At 37.2% G+C, this 19,683-nt stretch overlaps 2 protein-coding genes across 9 annotated transcripts in view; one reads left to right on the forward strand and one right to left on the reverse strand.

Annotated features, from left to right (window-relative positions):
- LOC120356945 overlaps positions 1-18,454 on the forward strand; it is a 111,771-nt gene extending 93,317 nt beyond the window's left edge. For 2 of the 4 annotated variants that reach the window (XM_039445928.1, XM_039445930.1), the window contains exon 4: positions 9,985-12,920. In XM_039445928.1, the coding sequence (XP_039301862.1) occupies positions 9,985-10,127 (143 nt within the window). In that variant the 3' untranslated portion in view covers positions 10,128-12,920. Of the gene's footprint in view, positions 1-9,984; positions 12,921-17,271 lie in introns of those variants that run through there. The other 2 variants (XM_039445929.1, XR_005574147.1) reach the window with 2 other exon arrangements.
- The window catches only part of LOC105195024, a 77,449-nt gene that overhangs the window by 46,387 nt on the left and 11,379 nt on the right, over positions 1-19,683 (reverse strand). The gene's annotated exons all lie outside the window — the stretch shown is intronic.

A 19,683-nucleotide genomic window follows, 5' to 3' on the forward strand; every position in this document is an offset into this window, starting at 1 on the left:
AGAGAAGACCTTCAATTAACGTCGAGTATGTGCGAAAGGTGAGACTCTCTACAAATACACGTTTCTTCCAATCGAGGTCTACACTATTGCTAATTAAAAAAATATTTGCTCGTTTGAGAAATATAGAACTGGAGCGAATCAACAAAAAGAAAGGCGATATATGTATAAAATATGTATATGTATATATAACTATACCTTCATGCTAACCATTAATTAAAACACAAAGCGTTGTAGCTGGAAAAACGTTATTTGATATCTTTCAATTAAGGATTTTATATCTCGATTCAAAGGAGCATTTATCCATTCGTTACGACTTTGATTCGACGCACGTGATATATGTATATGTATATGTGTATGTGTGTGTGTGTGTGTGTGTGTGTGTGTGTGTGTATATATATATATATGTCGATATATAAAACTTAACAAATTGTATAGAGAATGAAATCTTGATAATGCTGCATTACATATTAAACGTATAATTTGATAATAATTGAAGTCAGAGGACGATGGATATGAAATATAGGCACGAATATTTTACATTAATTAAGGTCAGACAGAAATAGAGGAGGCGACGTGACTTGAATGTTGGGAAGTCTTAACTGCGCAATTTTACGCGAATATCAAGTGCCAATTATCGGATATTACGAGGACCACTGGAAGTATTACTCATCTATCCATTTGTTGTTTCACGTTAAATTAAGTGAGTCAGGCGGCTGATTACAGATCATTGATAAAAGAAAAACTATCGTAGAAGAAAGATACACGCCCCACACTATTTGATCAATTTGTCGACTTTTTTTATCGTAAAATATTCAGGGAATCAAAGTTGAATACTACTAAATTTTTATCTCGCTTATCTAACTTTTTTCTTCTTTTTTTTCTTTTTCTTTTTCTTTCTCTTTCTCTTTCAGTAAATTCTTGTTACCGTAAATTCGTCTTCGCTTCACGTCATGTTTGAAATTTTCGATTATCAGCCGGAGGAAACGGTAGTTGTTGATATCCTCTCATTCGTTTTCTCTCGTGTATTTTCTTTCTCTTTCTCTCGATCCCTCCGGTACTGTTCAACTTTACTTTTTCGCCTCAAATTTTTCCTCTTTTCATCTTTTTTGGTCTCCGCACACCAATATCAGTAATTTCTATCTGGAACGCTACCCTCAACTTTTGATGTCACTCGAAAGTTTTCGTGGACACTGCGAAATACTCGCTAATACTCGGAATGAATAAGGATTGTTTTTGGTAGATGTTAGCTGGATAATATTCTGCCCGGGTAGTGTATCACAGCTTTTGTTCCGCGTGAGAATGACTCGAAAGCTAATGGCTTCCTTCCACTGGATGAGCCATGTCATGTGAAAAGGAATTTGTCTTTGAACCTCTATAAGAAGGGAATTTCTTATAAGTTATAGACCATTATACGTATAGGAGTGTAACATACTCGTAATTGTACGAAAAAAGACTAACATTCACTTTTTATTAAAAGAATTATCGCTTGTTTTTTACTATGTTAAGTATTAGTTGATTTTTGTATACGCAATTTTTCTCTCACGTATAACAATATTTAACACGTGAAAAATTTTGAGGAAAGTAACGACCCGTCGTTTCCAATCGTAACCTTTCCAAACGCGTTTTCGAGTTTCGTATAGGTATTCTACGTAAAGGTGCCAGATGGAACAATCGATTCACTTTTTTCCATGATGTGGGCCATGTAGGGTAACTCTTCTTTCTCGTAGTTGTGTATAAAAATACACAACTGCCTCCGCAGGTACATTCGCAGTCGTGTAATTGTGGCCGCGACCTTCATTGAAAACAACGGCCTCATATTTCAACTCATTTATCTGTAGCATCTTGTTAGAGAACGAGGTAGCAAGTGCAGTTTCAAGAAAGGAGATGCCACGCAATTTCCTACAGTCTCGGCAGTGCGCCGGCTCTTTCCACGTACCACTTTGCTCGTATTTCTCGTGGGTACGAATTTTCCGCGAAAGTAGTGGAAAGCATAGCTGCAAAAAATACTTGGCAATTTTGGCAAACATTTGCTCTCATTAAGCTTCAAATACTTGCTTTGCTTTTTGTCCAACACTTTTATTTTGTTTTCAATTTTAAGGAAACTTTTCGTAGGTATCGCTTCTCGAGAATCGGAAACTACCTGGAGCAATGGTGGCATTAACTTGGCAAGATTGCAAGCATTAACGCAACTTTCGAAAATACATTCCATCGGTTTTCTCAAGTTGTAAGTTACTGTAAAATATAGCATAATCGTTGAAGGGATTACGTATCTTTTCTCGGACTTTCTATATGTATGGTATAACTATTACATATTAGGACAAATATATAATCATGGTAATGCTTAACGAAATACTAAATAATTGAAACAATACTTTTATCTCAAAAGCGTCTTTACCAAGCGTATTTCCAAGATTATTTCCAAGATTAACACGATGAATTATTACAAATTTGGCCTTAAGATGCATCGAGGTCTATCGAGAGATAAGAAAGGTTCGGCACGAAAATTGTGACCCTGCCGACCGGACAAGCAAGTTGAAGATAAGGAAGCCGACCACACCTTTTTACGACACCCGAGACAACTGCGCGTCACGATCGCCGAGAGTCCGCCAGAAATAATACTCCGCCGGACTTTACGGTGAGATACTTCACTGACGTGCTTTACGCAAGACATATGTCGCGTTGTCGTATCTATGCGAAACTTTAACGTGAGAAGTTATAGGTATCGCGAGAAACTGCAAGATGGATGTTTTCGAGGGATAAAAGAAAATTTTTATTAAATATTATATCAAACTTGAACCATTATGAAACTATTAAACTTTTTTTTTAATAAGCTGCTTCTTTTACTCTAGTATTTTAAAGATTTAAACGTTTCCATCACTATTTTCATTGTAATTTGATTTTATAATATTTAAGTATCGAAAACGAATTGCTATATTTTATAATCTTTAGCGTTGTTAAAAAATATATAGCAGTTATTTTCAGACATCTTGGAAAGCCACGTGAACATTAATTATAAAAATTAGATTTGAGTTTTTTTTTTTACAAGCACTGTAGAGCCACAAACTTTCGTGAAATAGTAAATATAATTAAATTCTTTTAACGCAACAGGGAATTGATGTTGAAATTTGTGTGAACGACGACGTACCTAATAAATAAACGTTCCGTACAACGTAGATACTTTGAAATTTAATTTTGCAACTCTGCAATTTGATTAGTTAAGTATTATGCATAAAGCTATTTTATTGAGAGTAAATGCATTTCGCAAGTCGTAAATATTAAAATATAAAAAAAATGTTTACACAAAAGAGACCATCATGTGACTAGCTCTTGTTTCGTAGCGGCATAGTATAAATCAGGTCACATTAAGTCGCTCGAGTAATAAAATGTCACGTTAACGTTTATTTCCAGCGTTAATTTTCTTATCAAACTACACGCCTCTCATGCACCACGTCGCGTCGTCCTTTTCTCCCTCTCTCTCTCTCTCTCTCTCTCTCTCTCTCTTTCCGGTGATTTATACGCGACACTCGTGCACTTGTCAGCAAAAAGGTAAGGCAATAATCGCTGTCGTACGGCAAATGGAATTTTCAGCGACTTCACATATGGCATTTCGTGGCGAAAACGCGATCGAAGATAATTAAAGCGCCGTCCCGCCGAGCGTAAAACTCGCGTACGATCACAAAGCGAATAATGGAGTAACAAGCCGGCGGAGAAAGGGAAAAAAAATCGATGTCGCTGTTGAATCCTGGCACTTGTCGAAAGGTGTGCTGAAAAAATTTGATGGAAAATAGAATAACGGTCCACGCAGAAGGTCCACAGAGCCGAATCGTTCCGTTTACGACCCTGTGGACCTGGCAAAATGGGATTATACTTTTTCAATTAAAAAATATATATATGTGATTCCAAATCTGAAAATGAATCATAAAAGGAGTTTAGCCGCCCGGAATATACCGCGCGCTTCTTTATGTGCTAAAGTTGTAGGAAATTCGAAATCCTTTTAACGTGCACGCAGCTCTCGTGCTGTAGATGTTTAACTAACTTGGCAGTTGGCACATTTCAAATGTCAATGCGAAATAAGAGAAATATATGTGTCTGTCGACAAGTGAAACGAATGACGATAAGTAATTCGCTGGCAAGCGAATAAAGTGACGAGGTGACTCTGATGGAGCAACATCGAATCAATAAAATCAATCATTTTAGTGATATTTGTAGCCTCATAATATGTATTGCAGATTCTTTGATTATCTTGAAAAATTAAAAAGTTAGTTATTTGGATTATGAACGAAAACAAAGATACGCAAATAACTCGCATGACTCGCGTGTGGATTTCTACAAGATGGTTGAAAATTATTACTTTTATACATAAAAAAAAATTGAAGTTTGAAAGTAAAAAAATTAAATAACAGAGTTTACTTCTTTAAAACACACACACACACATACACACGCACGGAACAAAACAAAAATTTAGCAAGTTTATGAGTAACGCGAGACATTGGGTACGCGAAACGAAAATCCACGCAAAAAGTCCGTGATTTGTATTTTTCTGTTTTTACGACCATTGTACGTTAACGAATTTTTTGTGGCTGTAATCCAATTTCCTCTTGTACTACACGTAGGTTAACTGTATGTCCAATTTGATTTACTTTTATTATCATATGGAAATATTCGCGGTTGGAATACTCAAGCTATCACATGTTACCTACATGTCACAAATATGGAATTGTAATCTTGGACTGGAGCATAAGTTTTTCTGGCTTTTTATCTTTTTTGTAGGGTAAAATAACTCACGAGTAGTGTACTATATTTTTTTTTACAAAATTTGATTTTTATACAAGATTAAAAAAAGAATAAAGAGAATATCATCCTACCGTGATTTCATGCGATATCTCCTACACATTCTGAGAAAATAAATGAGCGAAAAGACAAATATGTTTGTGCAAGTGAAAAAAAAGTTGTGTGAATTATAAATCAAATACAAATATAAATGAGTATATCGAGTAAATTGATAATTGTAAATATTAAACATTCCGTATGAAGCATTGTGTATGTTTTAAAATTTAATCGTCATTATAACTCGTCGTGTGGTCCAGAGATTGGAGGTGGAAACAGTCCATATGGAAACAGTCGACATTCATACATTCGTATTATAAAAGCAAGTAGACAGAACGCATTTCAGAAGCTATTTGCTTTTACGAGCATCCGGAGCATTACGTCCCACGTGTTTCTTTCCTCCAATCTTAGTAAACAAGATATAACCAAGTTATATCACGAATCCTATTTTCTAGCGCGAATGCAAAACTGTCTTTCCCTTCCAACCCTCTCCTTTAAGTAATCAATTGAAGACGATGAAAAGTCTTTAGCGATCCAAGGAACATAAAAGAACTCGAGTGTCTCTTTCAATGTCTCTCGTACTCTATATTTTTATATTCATATATTTTATTTATCAGAATGAATCAATGAAATTATCATTATGAATTGTATCATTATATAATTGAAGCGATTTATTCTTAAAATAGATATAAGGTAAGAGTGAGATAAACTCGATCTAAATTTATTCTCTCGCTGCAATACGGAATACGAATTATACGGGGCACTTGAACGTCGTATCTGATGAATAAGATATCATCGTTCTACTACGTCGTTTGGAGCTTCGATAGCGCTCCATGCGGCGCACATGGCGGATGTCATGTATTCGCAGACGTGGTGAAGGAGTGACGGGAATTTGCAGCGAGCGATATATGGGCACCTGGAAATCCGCGTGTCTCATGTATGTCGGATTTTTCGGTCTCATCGAAAATAACCTCCCTGCATCGGACACGACGGTAGGCGGTAGGTAGGTGCTAGGCAAGTTTCCAGACAAGTGCGATAAAGCTCTTTCTCTCGCGCGCGAGCTTTGCGCGCTCCGGATATTGTGTTTCCGCCGTTGCATCTGCAATTCCCGATTTTCTGACGCTCACTCGAAAAGCTTCTTGTGTCCTCCTTTGACAATTTTATCACGAAAGTCTCAAACCACTTTTGCGGAAATGCATCGTAGAGAGATAGCGCAAAGACGCTCGCTCAACTGGAACGAGCCAGAGCTGCTACTACCTCCGACGAAATTGCGAGCGAGCAATTAATTTTGCAAATTAATTCGATACTCGCTGCTTTGGCTTATCACCTTTTGCGAAATATTCATTTTGTAGCGGACGATGAAATTGAAAATGTATGCAACAATTTTTGCCGCAACCTCTCGTACTATTTCACACTTTTGTACAAGAGCTTGTAGCTTTCTGGAAGAGTCTCGATATTACATTTGTTTTTCTACTACCTTTTTTGCACAAAATAATTGGCAGTTTTAAAAATCCTGCCAAGGAAAAAAGTTTGTACAAAAGTAAATTACCATAATATGTTGAAATTCGATGAAGAGTACACTCAATCTACATGTATACACTTTGAAGAAAAATAAGATGGTAGAACTGGTTCGAATGCAAATTGACTGGGAGTCGCGGGCAAAGTTACATCGTGATAATCAAAATTAAAATTTTAATTTTCAAGTGAAGGACACTTAAACATTCTTCGCGGCGTAATTATCTCTTTCGATGTAGGTTACTCTGAACTAACTTTCAAGGCGAGTCGTAGGCTTCGTCTTAATCACTACCTAATCACTACTGAGATAACTTTGAAATTTATCCGAGATGTTCGGCGGTTGAAAATCCTCCTCGTTTAACGTTAGTTCCAAGAAATTTGCTGCGATTCTCGCGATACCGATGTTGCTGTCGATTAAACATTTATTACAGGATTGCAGGTCGCACGCGCAGCACGCGTGTGTTTCAACGTGAATATAATATAATACGCGTGTATGACCCGAGGAAATGTTTCACGTTCGCGTGAGTGATCGGTATAGCTAGTAATACAGATACGAGTGCAGGATTAACTTGCTAACTTTGCACCCAACAAGACTAATTCTGGATACAGCTTTCCAACTTTGGCTCCAGCTTCTCAAATGGAAGGTTTCTCAATGAACTTGCTTTGTATCGCGTAATACAAAGGTACGATATTGTGCCGTAAATAATACGATAAGGCTATAATGCTCCAATTCTTCTTCATTGATAATTAAAGTTTATAATTCATTTATTCATATTGTATAATTAATCTCTTTTTACATTTTATATACCTATATATAAAATAAGAGATGGATCTGAGTCAACGCTTTGCTTTTAATAGACGTGGTTTCTCTCAAATTCAAATTTTGTGCAATTTCACGTTTCCAATTTCAAGAGATTCGCATTCGTTGCCTCTGTGAGCTCACTTTGCTTGCGTTAGAGTCGATTTGATTATTTAAAAAAAAAAAATGTTTTTTTTAGTTTGATAGAGAAATGTTTTGCGACAGCTAACCAGTCGGGTTTCGACTTCGCCTATCTGCCTTAGCTTTCATCCCGAGCTAAATTAGGTTCGTCTGCTCAAACGGTAGAAAGGCAGTCGCCTGATGGAGGAGAGTCACACTCAATGTCGACAGTGGTTCCCCGGTGTAGTTCTAGTGCGTCGTCGTCGTCGTCGTCGTCGTCAAGGGCGACTGTAGCTATCAATCAAGTGAGCACATGCTTGCAACGGCAGGTTTCCTGGGTACGATAATTTTGTGATGTTGCAGAAAATTGTGTTGTCGCGTTTTAGCTCGAGTATCAAGTTATCTCAAATTCCGTATTTTTCTAAAAACTATGGCGAAATTAAATATTACACAAATATAACACAAACAGATGTGAATCAATCAGTCTTTTTCAACAAATATTTTTATTTCACCAGACTGCTATTCTGTTGGAAAATTCAATTTGAAATTAATTTTGATTTAAATACTCTATACAATTTTTCAAATAATTTAATTCTTTCAATCATTTGATGTATAACAAAATTAAGACATTACATTATCGCGAAACTACTAAAAGTAATGAAAGAATTTAACGTTAAAACTAGAAAATTTCTTGCTTTTTTTCACGAAGGAATATTTAATCTTGCACGAAAGCTTGCATTAGCATAGATTTAAGTTAATTTTAGTGTTTTTTTTTTTTCTTAAAATCTAGATAGTTAAAAATATCCTGGAATAAATTGCAGATCCTAGAGTGAAGATCGAAAAGGAAATGGTGTTGTACGTTTGTGGTCGAAAAATCGAAAAATCTAAGACCGAGTTTGGTCGCAATTGTTCACCAGAGATACGCAATTTTCTCGACTATCGATTTCGCTCGACGTGATTAGATCACAGAGAGGAATAAAAAGTCCAGCTTTATCTCGCTTGCGGCAAGTTTTTTACGTTCCAAAGGATGAGACGGAATTAAAGTCACGGTGGGCGATATCGACATACCGTCTCGTTTTCTTGTTACACGAAGAAACGAGTACAGGTAATAGATATGCTGAACATTGCGTTATAAATTGTTGCTCAGCAATTTGGTTTATAAACGATATCCATGCGATCCATCTACAGTGAATGCTCGAGGCATTTGAATTTTTGCTTGGCGCAATTTTCTCTTAAATCGCTGTGCAGTTATCCGTGTTGTCGCATCAAATTTGAAGCGAGGAAAGAGCGACGAGAAGTGCGGAGGGAGGAGGGAGAAGGGAGAATTGTAGTTGGAAAGGAGGAAATCGTTACGGTATCTCCTTAAATTTCGCTGGTTGACGTTGCAGTCGCGCAACTCGTCCCGATACGCTTGACAAATGTGGCTGGCACCCACCACGACGCAATCTTTTTTTGAGTGGTAAAGGTACGAGCTTTGTACAGTGACAAATGGCCTCAATAAGGAAACCGTAAGGCGCACTTGTCGACAACCCCTGCGGTTGCCGCGATGCGGCAAATTGCAATTGCCTCTTTCCGTCCGATGCTGCCCACCCGAATGAATTCGCGATAGAAAGTGCTCGGAATTCGCTTCTGTTAATGGCCATTCGAGAACAATAAATGCTATGTAATAACGTCTACATTCGTTAATCGCCCCACGGCCTACTACTGCAACTTTCATTGTCTTTTAATTAACGCTACCAACTTTACTTCTCCAATTACTCCATTTATTCCGTTTTACTGCTCAATCACTATTCTCATAATTATAGCGTTGCACATAGAATCTATTGCTTCTTTCGAGTATCACGTGGTATCTTTATGTGGAAAATGCAACATTTTATTTTATTTTATTTATTTATTTATTTTTTTTTAATGTCACGTCATTTTTTCAATGACTTTGATAGAAAATATCTTTTCGAAAGATAAATCAGTGATGTACAAATACCTCCTTCTACATCGAGAGAAAAAAAGATACTTAATGTATGAAGCTAGCGAGAAGACGTTTCACTAACTATGCTTTCCTAAAATAATCAGCATTTCTATAACCGACATCACGATATTCTTTGTCACGCAATTGCGGTTGCTATGCTATAATATTTCATTTATGATACTGCTGTTCCTTATTGCCGATTCAGCGACTATGTCTCTCCATTTCTGCTTCACCAGCTCTCTCATCGCGTCCGTCATCCTTACTACCTAGATACGCGCGCCTCTCATCGCGTGACCTTTTGATCGTCTATGATCAAAAGATAATCCTCTTTCGATGCCACTCTGTATTCATGGTCGAGGTTTAAGCAGCGCATGATGATTCGTGTACACGACCAACAATATTTGTAAAAATCTATTCGCATTTGTTTGTATCCAGATTCTAAGAAATGTCAGTAACACGTAACGATGTAGAACGAAGATTGTTGAATTTTTCTAACGTATTTCTAATATAAAATGATGAAATTATATAATTAACTGACATATGAAATATGAAAATGTTATTATTAACATAGAAAAATACACAAAATTTTTTAATCGATCCAAAAATAATATAGTGACATATTCGGTCACTGGACATTTTATTATATGTATAAAATTTTGCTTATCGTAATTTTTAATTTTTTCAATATTCGACCATTTCTCACAACATTGTTAAACGTATACGAAAGATTGAAAGTATCTCTTGTTTACGATTACAGCGCATCTAACAATACTGATCGAGTTGCACTGTTGCTCGCCAACGCGAAAAGGGAGGCAATCAATCATGGCGTACAATCCAATTCCGTCTGCCACTTTATCGATAGTGCAATGGGACAACGCGATCGTGGCAAGAATGCCTTGAGCAAAGATGGGAATTTATGACAAATTGACGGGTAAGTGAAACTTGATCGACGCTGTTTATTTATCTTTCTAATTTTCATAGACATCTCTGCGATATTTATCTCTCGAATTGTATGCGTAAATGAAATGTGTGTTTCTTTTCGAGGAAAAACTTTTCTCGGGAACAAGATTCATTAGTTTTTCAAAAAATTTTGCTTTTAGTAGTGAATTACTTTATTAACGGATTTTATTATTTGACACGTACAACTGACGTATATCTAAAAACCATTATCAAATTTCGGATCGTTAAATCACATTTCTTTCTTATGAGAAAATTACGTAGCTCGAATATGAAGACGAGCCGCGTCATGTTGACAGCTCATTAATGAAGTAAAACCAATTAGTCTTAATTACCTAGTATTATATTCTCTGAATTCACACATTAATCTCAATGCAACGACCTAAGACTCACATGGTTATGTTGCTTCACGCATCACATTGTATGAATAAAATAAAAACGTAAAAAAAATGTGATTGAACGAACAATGGCGGAATAACATTTTGACAGCAGATGCAAAATATAATGTTAAAAACGATCAAGTGCGGTATTTTTGCGAAAAGTGTTTTCAATCTTTCGATCGGAGCGAACGATATGTAAATCCCTTGAGCGGCGTTTATTTAGCTAAGAGCATTGTTAAATTTCACATCACTCGCGATCGCAGATCCATATCGATGATAATTTCCTTTTCAAGGGAAACGAAGCACTCGGATAATTTAAAAGGTAAATTTACCAGGTGCTATAAATATTGTAGAAAAGTATTTAAATCGAGTGTTCTTTCCCGGCGAGATGTATTGAAGAACTATGATTATCTCTTTTAAAATTTATGCGATTGTTATTCACGATGTGATCCATTTACCGTGATCACAATTCGATTGTGATTGTGAACGCTGTATGACGAAAATTTAGTCCAAGTAATCTTCTGCGAAATTTACAAAGTTTTATTTTATTTTTTATTTTTTTATTTTTTTTCTACGAGCAATTTAAACCGAATAATACGCGCGACAAACAAACATTAAGAGAGTAAAGGATTTGCAAATTTGCAGACAAACAAGTAAATTAAGAGTAGCTCTCGTATGTACATTCAACTGTGAATAGGCTAATTTTCGTGATGCATTACGATCATCAAAAGTCGGAGAAAATTTTCCGATTATCTGTCGTGCACAGACGACAAGCACGCAAACGAGATATATCAGCCGTCTGATTATAATTTTACGGTATGCGTACTAAAGAGAAACGGTCGAGAGGGAATAGACAGATGGAATAAGGTGTCCAGAAAATCAGAAATACACATCAACTAATTCCACTGTTTATAACAATACGCTTTATAAACTTTATCTGCAATTATCTACCGAATGATTGAACGCAGAAAATTGGCACTGTTACACCGTGCAATTCCAAAATCATTGAATATATCACAAAATAAATTTATTTGCCAATTGCAACAGAGCACCCCTCCTCTCTCTCTCTCTCTCTCTCTCTCTCTCTCTTATGTTTGCGAAAGGAAAATCTATTAGATTGATGTAAACGCTCTTAAACGCGTTAAACAATAACACGATACCTTGTGCATACTTAGCATTGAAACTAGCACGATTGGTACTACCACACACGATACACACGTTCTCTGCAAATAAGCATCCGAGTACGTGACAATCGCGGTAACACCGCGCGGGAACAAGTGTGCGTTAGCACACTCTGCGCTACTCGATATCTCTGTGTTACTTTGCGTGGGTGCTCAGATAATGATGCCGATACAACCGTCGGTCGACCATTGGGCTTGGCACGATATCACAATGTTATGGCTTACTGCGAGGGTTAATTAATCAACTGCATATTAATTTGCATTTGAGCTAATTGTTGTGCGATAATGCTGGCGAGTACGCGACGTGACATTTATTTAGCTGTTAGACAAATTATCAGATAGAATTTTGCTAGCGCAGTTGCTTATAATTGATACCACGAAAGAATTTCGACGTACGAAAGCTCTTATTTAATTTCAAGAGTATACGTATCTTGCGAATTGCGATTCCTGCGCGACATATTCAAAGCGATAGATTATTGTGTCACGCAATGCATGTCGACTGCTTCCGCAAAGCAGAGAGGGACTGCTTGAGATTAGTATAGTTGCGTGTTAATGTGTGTACATGTACAAGGTACGCGTGTCTCTGTGCACGTATGTATACCTATTTCGCGACCTCGCGTAATTTGGAGTGGAAATCGGCACAATTTCGTGTACTTTCAAGTAGGTGAGAAACTTCATCGCGAAAATCCAACAACGTGTCGTACATTACACAGGTGTATTTAACCGGGCGTGACAGAGGGTTTACGCAAACGTAACACGTGCACATGCGATACAAACGCATACCCGTACATACGTACATGCGCACTTTCACACACAAACACAAACAAAATTATAACGTGTGCGCGGACGCATCTTCGCCGTTACGCATACGCGACACGGTTCCTCTACATTTACGTCACGTTGCATAACCGGACCTCTTACACGAGTACAGCGAATAACCCTGACCTCGATTTTATTAAAAAGAGGATATCTATTAGATAAAACGGCAAGGAACGCAGTAGATAGGGAGCCAAATTAAAGCGTAGCTGCAATCATTAATATCGGATTTTAAGGGGAATGGAGGAAATATAGTGTTGGAAAAAATTGTAGATATCACATACACACACACACACACACAAACATCGTGAAAAAATATTAGCTATAGGACATAATTTGTTTTCTTTATTCGTTTCTTTTTTTTCTTTTTTTTTCAAAGAAGCGCAATCCAACGATCATAAAAATTACTCGGCCACAGGCGGGCGGGTCGCTGCAGCGAGCTAGCGATACACATAGAAATCAATAGCTGTGTATTCAAAGCAGAGTATATAATTTTCCGTCACGCTTTATCACGCACGTAGAATCTATCGTAGAGAACACTTGCAGTATTGGAAAATGCAGGTTAAGAGCACTGCAACTTTTAATATCGACAAAAAATTTTTCAGTACGTACAACAGTACTATTATTGCGAACGTTTGCAAGTGCCTGGCGTATTACAATTAAAAGGAAAAAAATATTCCAAATTTTTTAGTCAAAGACTTTGGTAAAATATTACAATTGCATTATTACGTATCATATTTTCAAATTTCTTTCTTTCTTTTTTTTAAGGTAGTTGAAATAGTTTTCCGAAGAATAAAGTACGGCACATTGCGTAATACGTTAGACTTTCTGTTTTTTTTTATATCCTTCGACATTTTATGTCTGACCTAGTCTTCGTTTCGCAGGAAGTGTCCATTAGGGAATAAAACGATGGGTGCGATGGAACGAAGAGTGGGTCACGCTGAGTCAAAGCGTAAAATGTATCTATTAATCTTAAAAATATATAGAAACTAAAAAGTTTGCAAATACTCGTCTAGTAACGTCGTTCCGGCGAATTTTTCAACGGAATTTAATGTTATTCTAACGTTACTCGCGTTTTCAAAGCCTCATGAATATCTCACGTAATTTACTACGTTACAAAGGTAATGTTGTAATTGCAATTACTCGACATAATTTAAAAATTGAATATCGCAGTGACCAAGTAAAAGACATCCAGTAATTCCACAAGTGCATAAATAAACATTATTTTCTTAATAAATATTTGCGGGAGCTTGAGCTATTTGCATAAATGCATCCCTTATTTCTCCCAACGAGGAGGATAAAAAATCCATAGAGGTTTCGCCAAGTAGCATCAGGCAACAAAGAGTCAAATTGAAGCGAAAAAAGGAATGTATATGCGGAATGTACGCGGAGCGTAAGTATGCCGCGTCGGGGCATTGTAGCGCGAAATGTACTTAATGCACCGCGACAGGTGCATCTCCGTGTGATTGCTTATTTCTTTGGTAAATAGTTGGTCAATTTGCATCCTGCCCTCCGGAGTTAGTTAAATTTACCAACGTAACTTGCAGGCATCCATAATTGGGCGTGTACTACCGGCATACTCGAGCGAAGATAACATAATTTACCCTCTGCCCGAGTCCTCAAACTCAGGAAGATCCATTCACAGTCAGGCTAGAATAATCACGAGTGATTTAGGATAGTTTCATGTCGGAGACGTGAAACGTTGCGTCGCGTCATTATCATAGTGGTACGAGGATCTAATTTTAAATTTCAACTGCAATATCCACTTGAATTTTACGTTGCACGTTTACACGGAGGAAAAAGTAGAAAGAACTTGATTACACTCGTATATCTACCGGTTGATTTCTCTTTTGTTCGGCATCCTCGCGTTACTCATTTACGTTACCTGTCCGATCTTATGTAGGCACTCTCGAGTTTGCGCGTCTCATATAGCACGTACTATATTGCCTTCGATCTACCTGCACCCACGCCGCGCGCCGTATCCTTACGATTTCAAGAAAAATGTTGAGCCGGAACAAACGAGGAGAGGCGGTTGCGCGTTCTTTACGATCTTCGTCACGCTCGCACATGCTTCTTCCGCATTTTTCTTCCCGTTATATTTCGACCTTACAAATGCGTTTATATATGTAAAGATTATGCAGCACGAAACTTTGATCCTCGAATAATCCGAGTATGTAAACTAATCGTGTGACGTGCGTACCATCGTGAATCTTCTCTCCCCCTCCCGCCCCCTCTCCTCGCCCGTGCCATGCGGCCGTGGCTCGAAATCCTATTACATCAACGAAAATAGATATGTATGATGGCGATAGCGTTGTTATGAATAATAGTAAAAACTGTGGTGGTTTATCTTCGGAATTGTCAGCTTGCAGCTTCATAATGCGCTTTCGCGTACCATCCCGGCGATTCATTCTGCTACGGTATGAAATTTTGAAACGACACTTTTACAAAATCAGCTTTTCACACACCAGAGGTAAAACGATCCGAGAAATTCGAGGGGATCCTTCGTCACTGTCCGAGATGGAGAGGGTGTGTGCCGATAAAACCTGGCCACGGAAAAACCTTTGATCCGCGCGTGAACTTTAACACTCGAGGGCATGTTAAAATTGCCGTAATTATTATTAGATCACTTTGGTTAGAAGAACCACCTTATCGTTGTAATCAGAATTACGAAACGTAACGTGTATCGATGATTTCACAGCATTTCTCGTAATTTCTCTTAATTGTAGTGGTTACGCGTCGGAAGCGTAAACGATGTATCTTTCTCGATACTTGATTGATTTGAGTTGTAGCTTATAGCTGTCGAAATTTGAACGTATAGCTTTGCAGTTTGCTCGCATGCCAATCAAATTAATTAATAGTTATCAAGAATTCGTGACGCGCGGTTCGACGAGATTAGAGATGAATATCGACGAATTATCTAATTCCCGGAAACTGCTTTAGGTTATTCCGGATTGAAATTAATAAGCTGACGGTCTCCCTTGTTAATTAGATATTAAAGCTCGAAGGAAGTCACCAGTTGCAAATTTGCAAATTGCGAAAGTTAAATTTATCCACTTTGTACTTAATGAAATAATTTTGTTCTGCTAAAAATATCCCACCGGAATGACGTATCGAGAAATCTCAAGTGCCGCGATTGTAATTAAATTTAAAAAATACCAAATTTAAGAGAAGACTAGACAAAACAGGTGCGCGCTACAAAGCTTTTAATATTACATAATTTCAAACGAATTACAAATTTAATATTACATTAATAACCCCTCAATACACATAATCGAAATACGCCATCTCCGCGATGACAGCCGCTTAAGAAGTTAGCGCAACAAGAGAACTAATCGGCGAGAGAACTAATTTAAATCTTATGCTTGTGTGTTGCAGTATCACCGCAACTAAATTTAAACGTTATTAAATTGAATAATATTTGCTAAATGTTTAGAAAAGTAAAATTATTTTTGGTAATATTAATCAAATATTTAATTGGCATTATTTCATTCAACATTTGGTGTGTGTGTGTGTGTGTGTGTGTGTGTGTGTGTGGGTGTGTGTAGCTTTTATAAACTCTTTTTTTCAGAGTGGACCAGAACAATTTTTAAAAAATAATCCATGATATTTTCGGTGGTTTATTGCATTATAAAAACATTTTATTTGTAAAATTTTTGATTTTTAAAAATTTTTCTTCCATTTCCTACTTTTTATTTTCTAGTGTAAAAGAATCTTCGAGAAAAATTGACTCAGATAATCGAAAGGTTTTGCCCTTTAAAATAAACCTAGGAAGATCGTTTAAATTTTTTTTTCACAAAGTTCAAATATCGACTTTAGCAAAAATTGAGTGAGCGATCAACAGCAAAATTAATGGATCACCCACAGTTACTCTCCAAAAAAGAGTGTAACGTCAACAAAAATGATGAATCATAATAAAATTTTTTAAAAAGCATTTTATGCGGAAAAGCATGTTAGAAATTTTGTAAGTTTATTTGACGTGAATTCAAAATCGCACACAAATGCAGTTTACAGCGTTCGAAAGCGTTAATTTTTACCTTAAATTTGCATACTTGTTGAACGTTGTACGATTTTTATTCACCGAATTATTCAACATTGAAGCAAAAGAAACCATTGTTGCTTCAGTGTTGAATAACTCGATGATAAAAAATCGTAGAGCGCTCAACAAATACGTAAACTAAAGATAAAGATTCGCGCTTTTGAATGCTGTAAACCGTATTTGTGTGCAATTTTTATTTCACGCCGTGGAGCTTTGCAAAGTTTGTAAAAAATTTTGAGATTTGACGTATCCCCACTTGAACTTTGTAAACCGTTTAATCTGTAAATCGTTTAATGAATTATCAATCTCGGAATTAGAAATTTTAGGCTTTAAATGCTTTTTTGAACATTTTTTCTCATTATTTTTGACGAAGTCAACTTACACTCTCGTGAATATTGCCTATTTTTAAAAGTCAGAATAGGTTTAATTTTGTTTTCGAATGTATTTGAGGAATTTGGCTGACACACGGCCTTGGAGTTTATTGCTCTTGCGTACAGCGCCCTGTGTTTACGCAAAGTCACCGCGCTATCATTCGCGTTCGGAGACTCGAGCGAGCAGGTAGCGTCGCAGGTTGTGTTCCATGTGTTATCTCGCGAAACGCGATCGTTCTCCGTTTTGCAAATATTCTAAATTTCGTATATTCTATGTACGATATATGGATATCGTATATATAGTATGTTACAGATATTTCTCGGGGTGAGAATTAACGAGAGGAAGCCAATCCATCGTCCATCGTCGGCGAATTATCGTGAAATAAACGAACCGCTACCGGTTCGTCGCGTTGCGCGTTTTTTTTTTCCGGGAGTGCCGTTTAAGTATTAGACTAATGAACTTTTCATAACTCCCATTCGATAGAATCCTAATTCGAGGTCCGGGAATCGCACCCCCGCTGCTTGGCAGTGAATATCCTCACTGGGGCGTTGCGCATGGTGAGTGTGCGCGCCGCACCGCGACCTTCCATGCCGAGTGCCCGTGCACGAGGCAATGCCGGGCCGCATTATGGCACGTTTCCCCTGTGTGCATGTTGCGCGACTGTCATCTGATTGTGTGAGATTTACACGCTCTGTCTCCGGCGATCGGTTCGGTCTTAAGCGATTAGAGTTCGGATCGGTTGCCTTGGATTCGCGCGTTTCTCTTGCTCTCGTCCACCATCCAAAGGCTTTCTTGGATTCTTGATACCCTTTTTGGATTCTTTGGATCTGGGATTTGAGCCAGTGAATCACGTTTAATCTGACTTGGTCAGAACTTGGCCTTGTAGGTTAAGCTTGTGTCGAGAGGCTGGCTCTCATTTCCTGATTCGTCTAAAATGCTAGACGTCGGCAATCAGTATCTTTTTCTCTCGTCCTGCCGGAGTCTCTTGTCGACGCCGCTTGGATATAAGATCCGGTGGGACTGATTAAGATAATCCGTTGGCGTTGGCTGGGCGTAATGAACGAGTCAATTTTAGACGTGATTTTTGTGAGACAAGAGGCGTAGGAATACTACCATTGATTTCGTTTTCTTCCGCGTGGGGCTTATCCTTGTTCGGGGTACGCGTGCATTCTACTCGCCGACTCGGGGTGCTGAATCCATGGGAATCTCTCTGAATGGGAACTCATATCATGGCTTTTATAAACCCTAAGTGCCGCAGTATCGCGCGAAAAACTTAATAAATGGTTAGTCCACGCGCGCAAATTCAGTTTATTATTCGCGAGTGTTCCGCGTATGCAACGTGCAACGAGAGGAAGAGGACAATCTAAACGACACTGAGAGGAGGAGAAGGAGACCTGGGAGAGGCATCGGGCCCCACCGGAGCAACCTTGGGGTAAATCCTAATTTTTTTTTATATGAATTTAATCTTTTTCTCTTTTATACCATTTTATTGCAAATTAAAAAAAAGATACTTAAAAATGGCAAATTTGTATAAAATTTTATGCACACCCAGAGAAAAGTTATGTTTAAATTGTTGAAATCGATTTTTAACTTGGTTTTTTTTTTTGTTGAAATAAAAATACCTTTGCGAAAAATAGAAATATGATTTCAAGAAATGACATTATTAGTCTTTCTAAAAGTAAATATATTATATTTGTTTGAATTATTTGTTTTATCTAAACAAATAATTATTTAATTCAAAGAAGGTATTAACAGAAATGTAAAAAATAATTTAGTTCTGATTTTAAAAATATATTTTTTTTCATTAAAAAAAGTTTGCGTTGCACAATTAAACTGTTTCTTTAATTCTAATAAAAGAAACAATCAAAAAATTTCTTTGAGTCAAAAAAACATTTCTTTAATCGTATAGCAGTACATGAATTTCTTTGAATCAAACAAATATTTTTTTACGCAAAGAAACTTTTCTCTGGGTATATAAGAAATAACTTTTCAACTTATTGATTTTGAGCGCAGTTTTAATTTTTAAATCTTATGTCTGTGTGTTACAGTATTACAGTAATCACCGTAGCTTCGTGGCTGAGTAACTCCGTTCACTCCGCTCGTTGCGCATCGATCGGTGAGTCAGAAATCAATTTTCATATTATATTTTAATATTTTGTAAATGTTCTACGCAGGATTAATTACATTATTAATACCTCAATGCACATACGTACACATAGACAGAATACGCGATCTTCGCGATTACAGTCGCTCACAAAGTTAACGCAGCGAGAGAACCAATCGGCATCGCGGAAAAGTGATTACAATAACTTTGTTATATTCGTTACATGCCTTTTTTAGAAAGGATGTGTGTAGAGTTTAAATTTAGATATCGAAGGGGATTGTTTAAATATAGAGATACTAAAGAATGATCGTTGGATTAAATGGGAAACATGGGATGTTGCCTTGAGTCTTAACGCATATATTTACATTCGAGTAGCCGCTTTATGAATATTCAAAACCAAGCTGCCATAGAATATTTAATATCGCGGACGAAATGAAACTGCCGCTTCCTCGCGTGCTCAGCGAATTGTTCGTTAATTTTATGATTAAATGTCTGAGCAATTTGGCTGCTGGCAAAGATTAATAGAGACTTCAGCGCGCTATTCGGTAAGCTGGAGCCGGGCCAATTTGTTGCCGATTGAATTGCGTTCAATAGCAGTCCGATGTTGTTT

The sequence above is a fragment of the Solenopsis invicta genome, chromosome 2, assembly GCF_016802725.1.
Source record: "Solenopsis invicta isolate M01_SB chromosome 2, UNIL_Sinv_3.0, whole genome shotgun sequence".
NCBI classification, from domain to species: domain Eukaryota; kingdom Metazoa; phylum Arthropoda; class Insecta; order Hymenoptera; family Formicidae; genus Solenopsis; species Solenopsis invicta.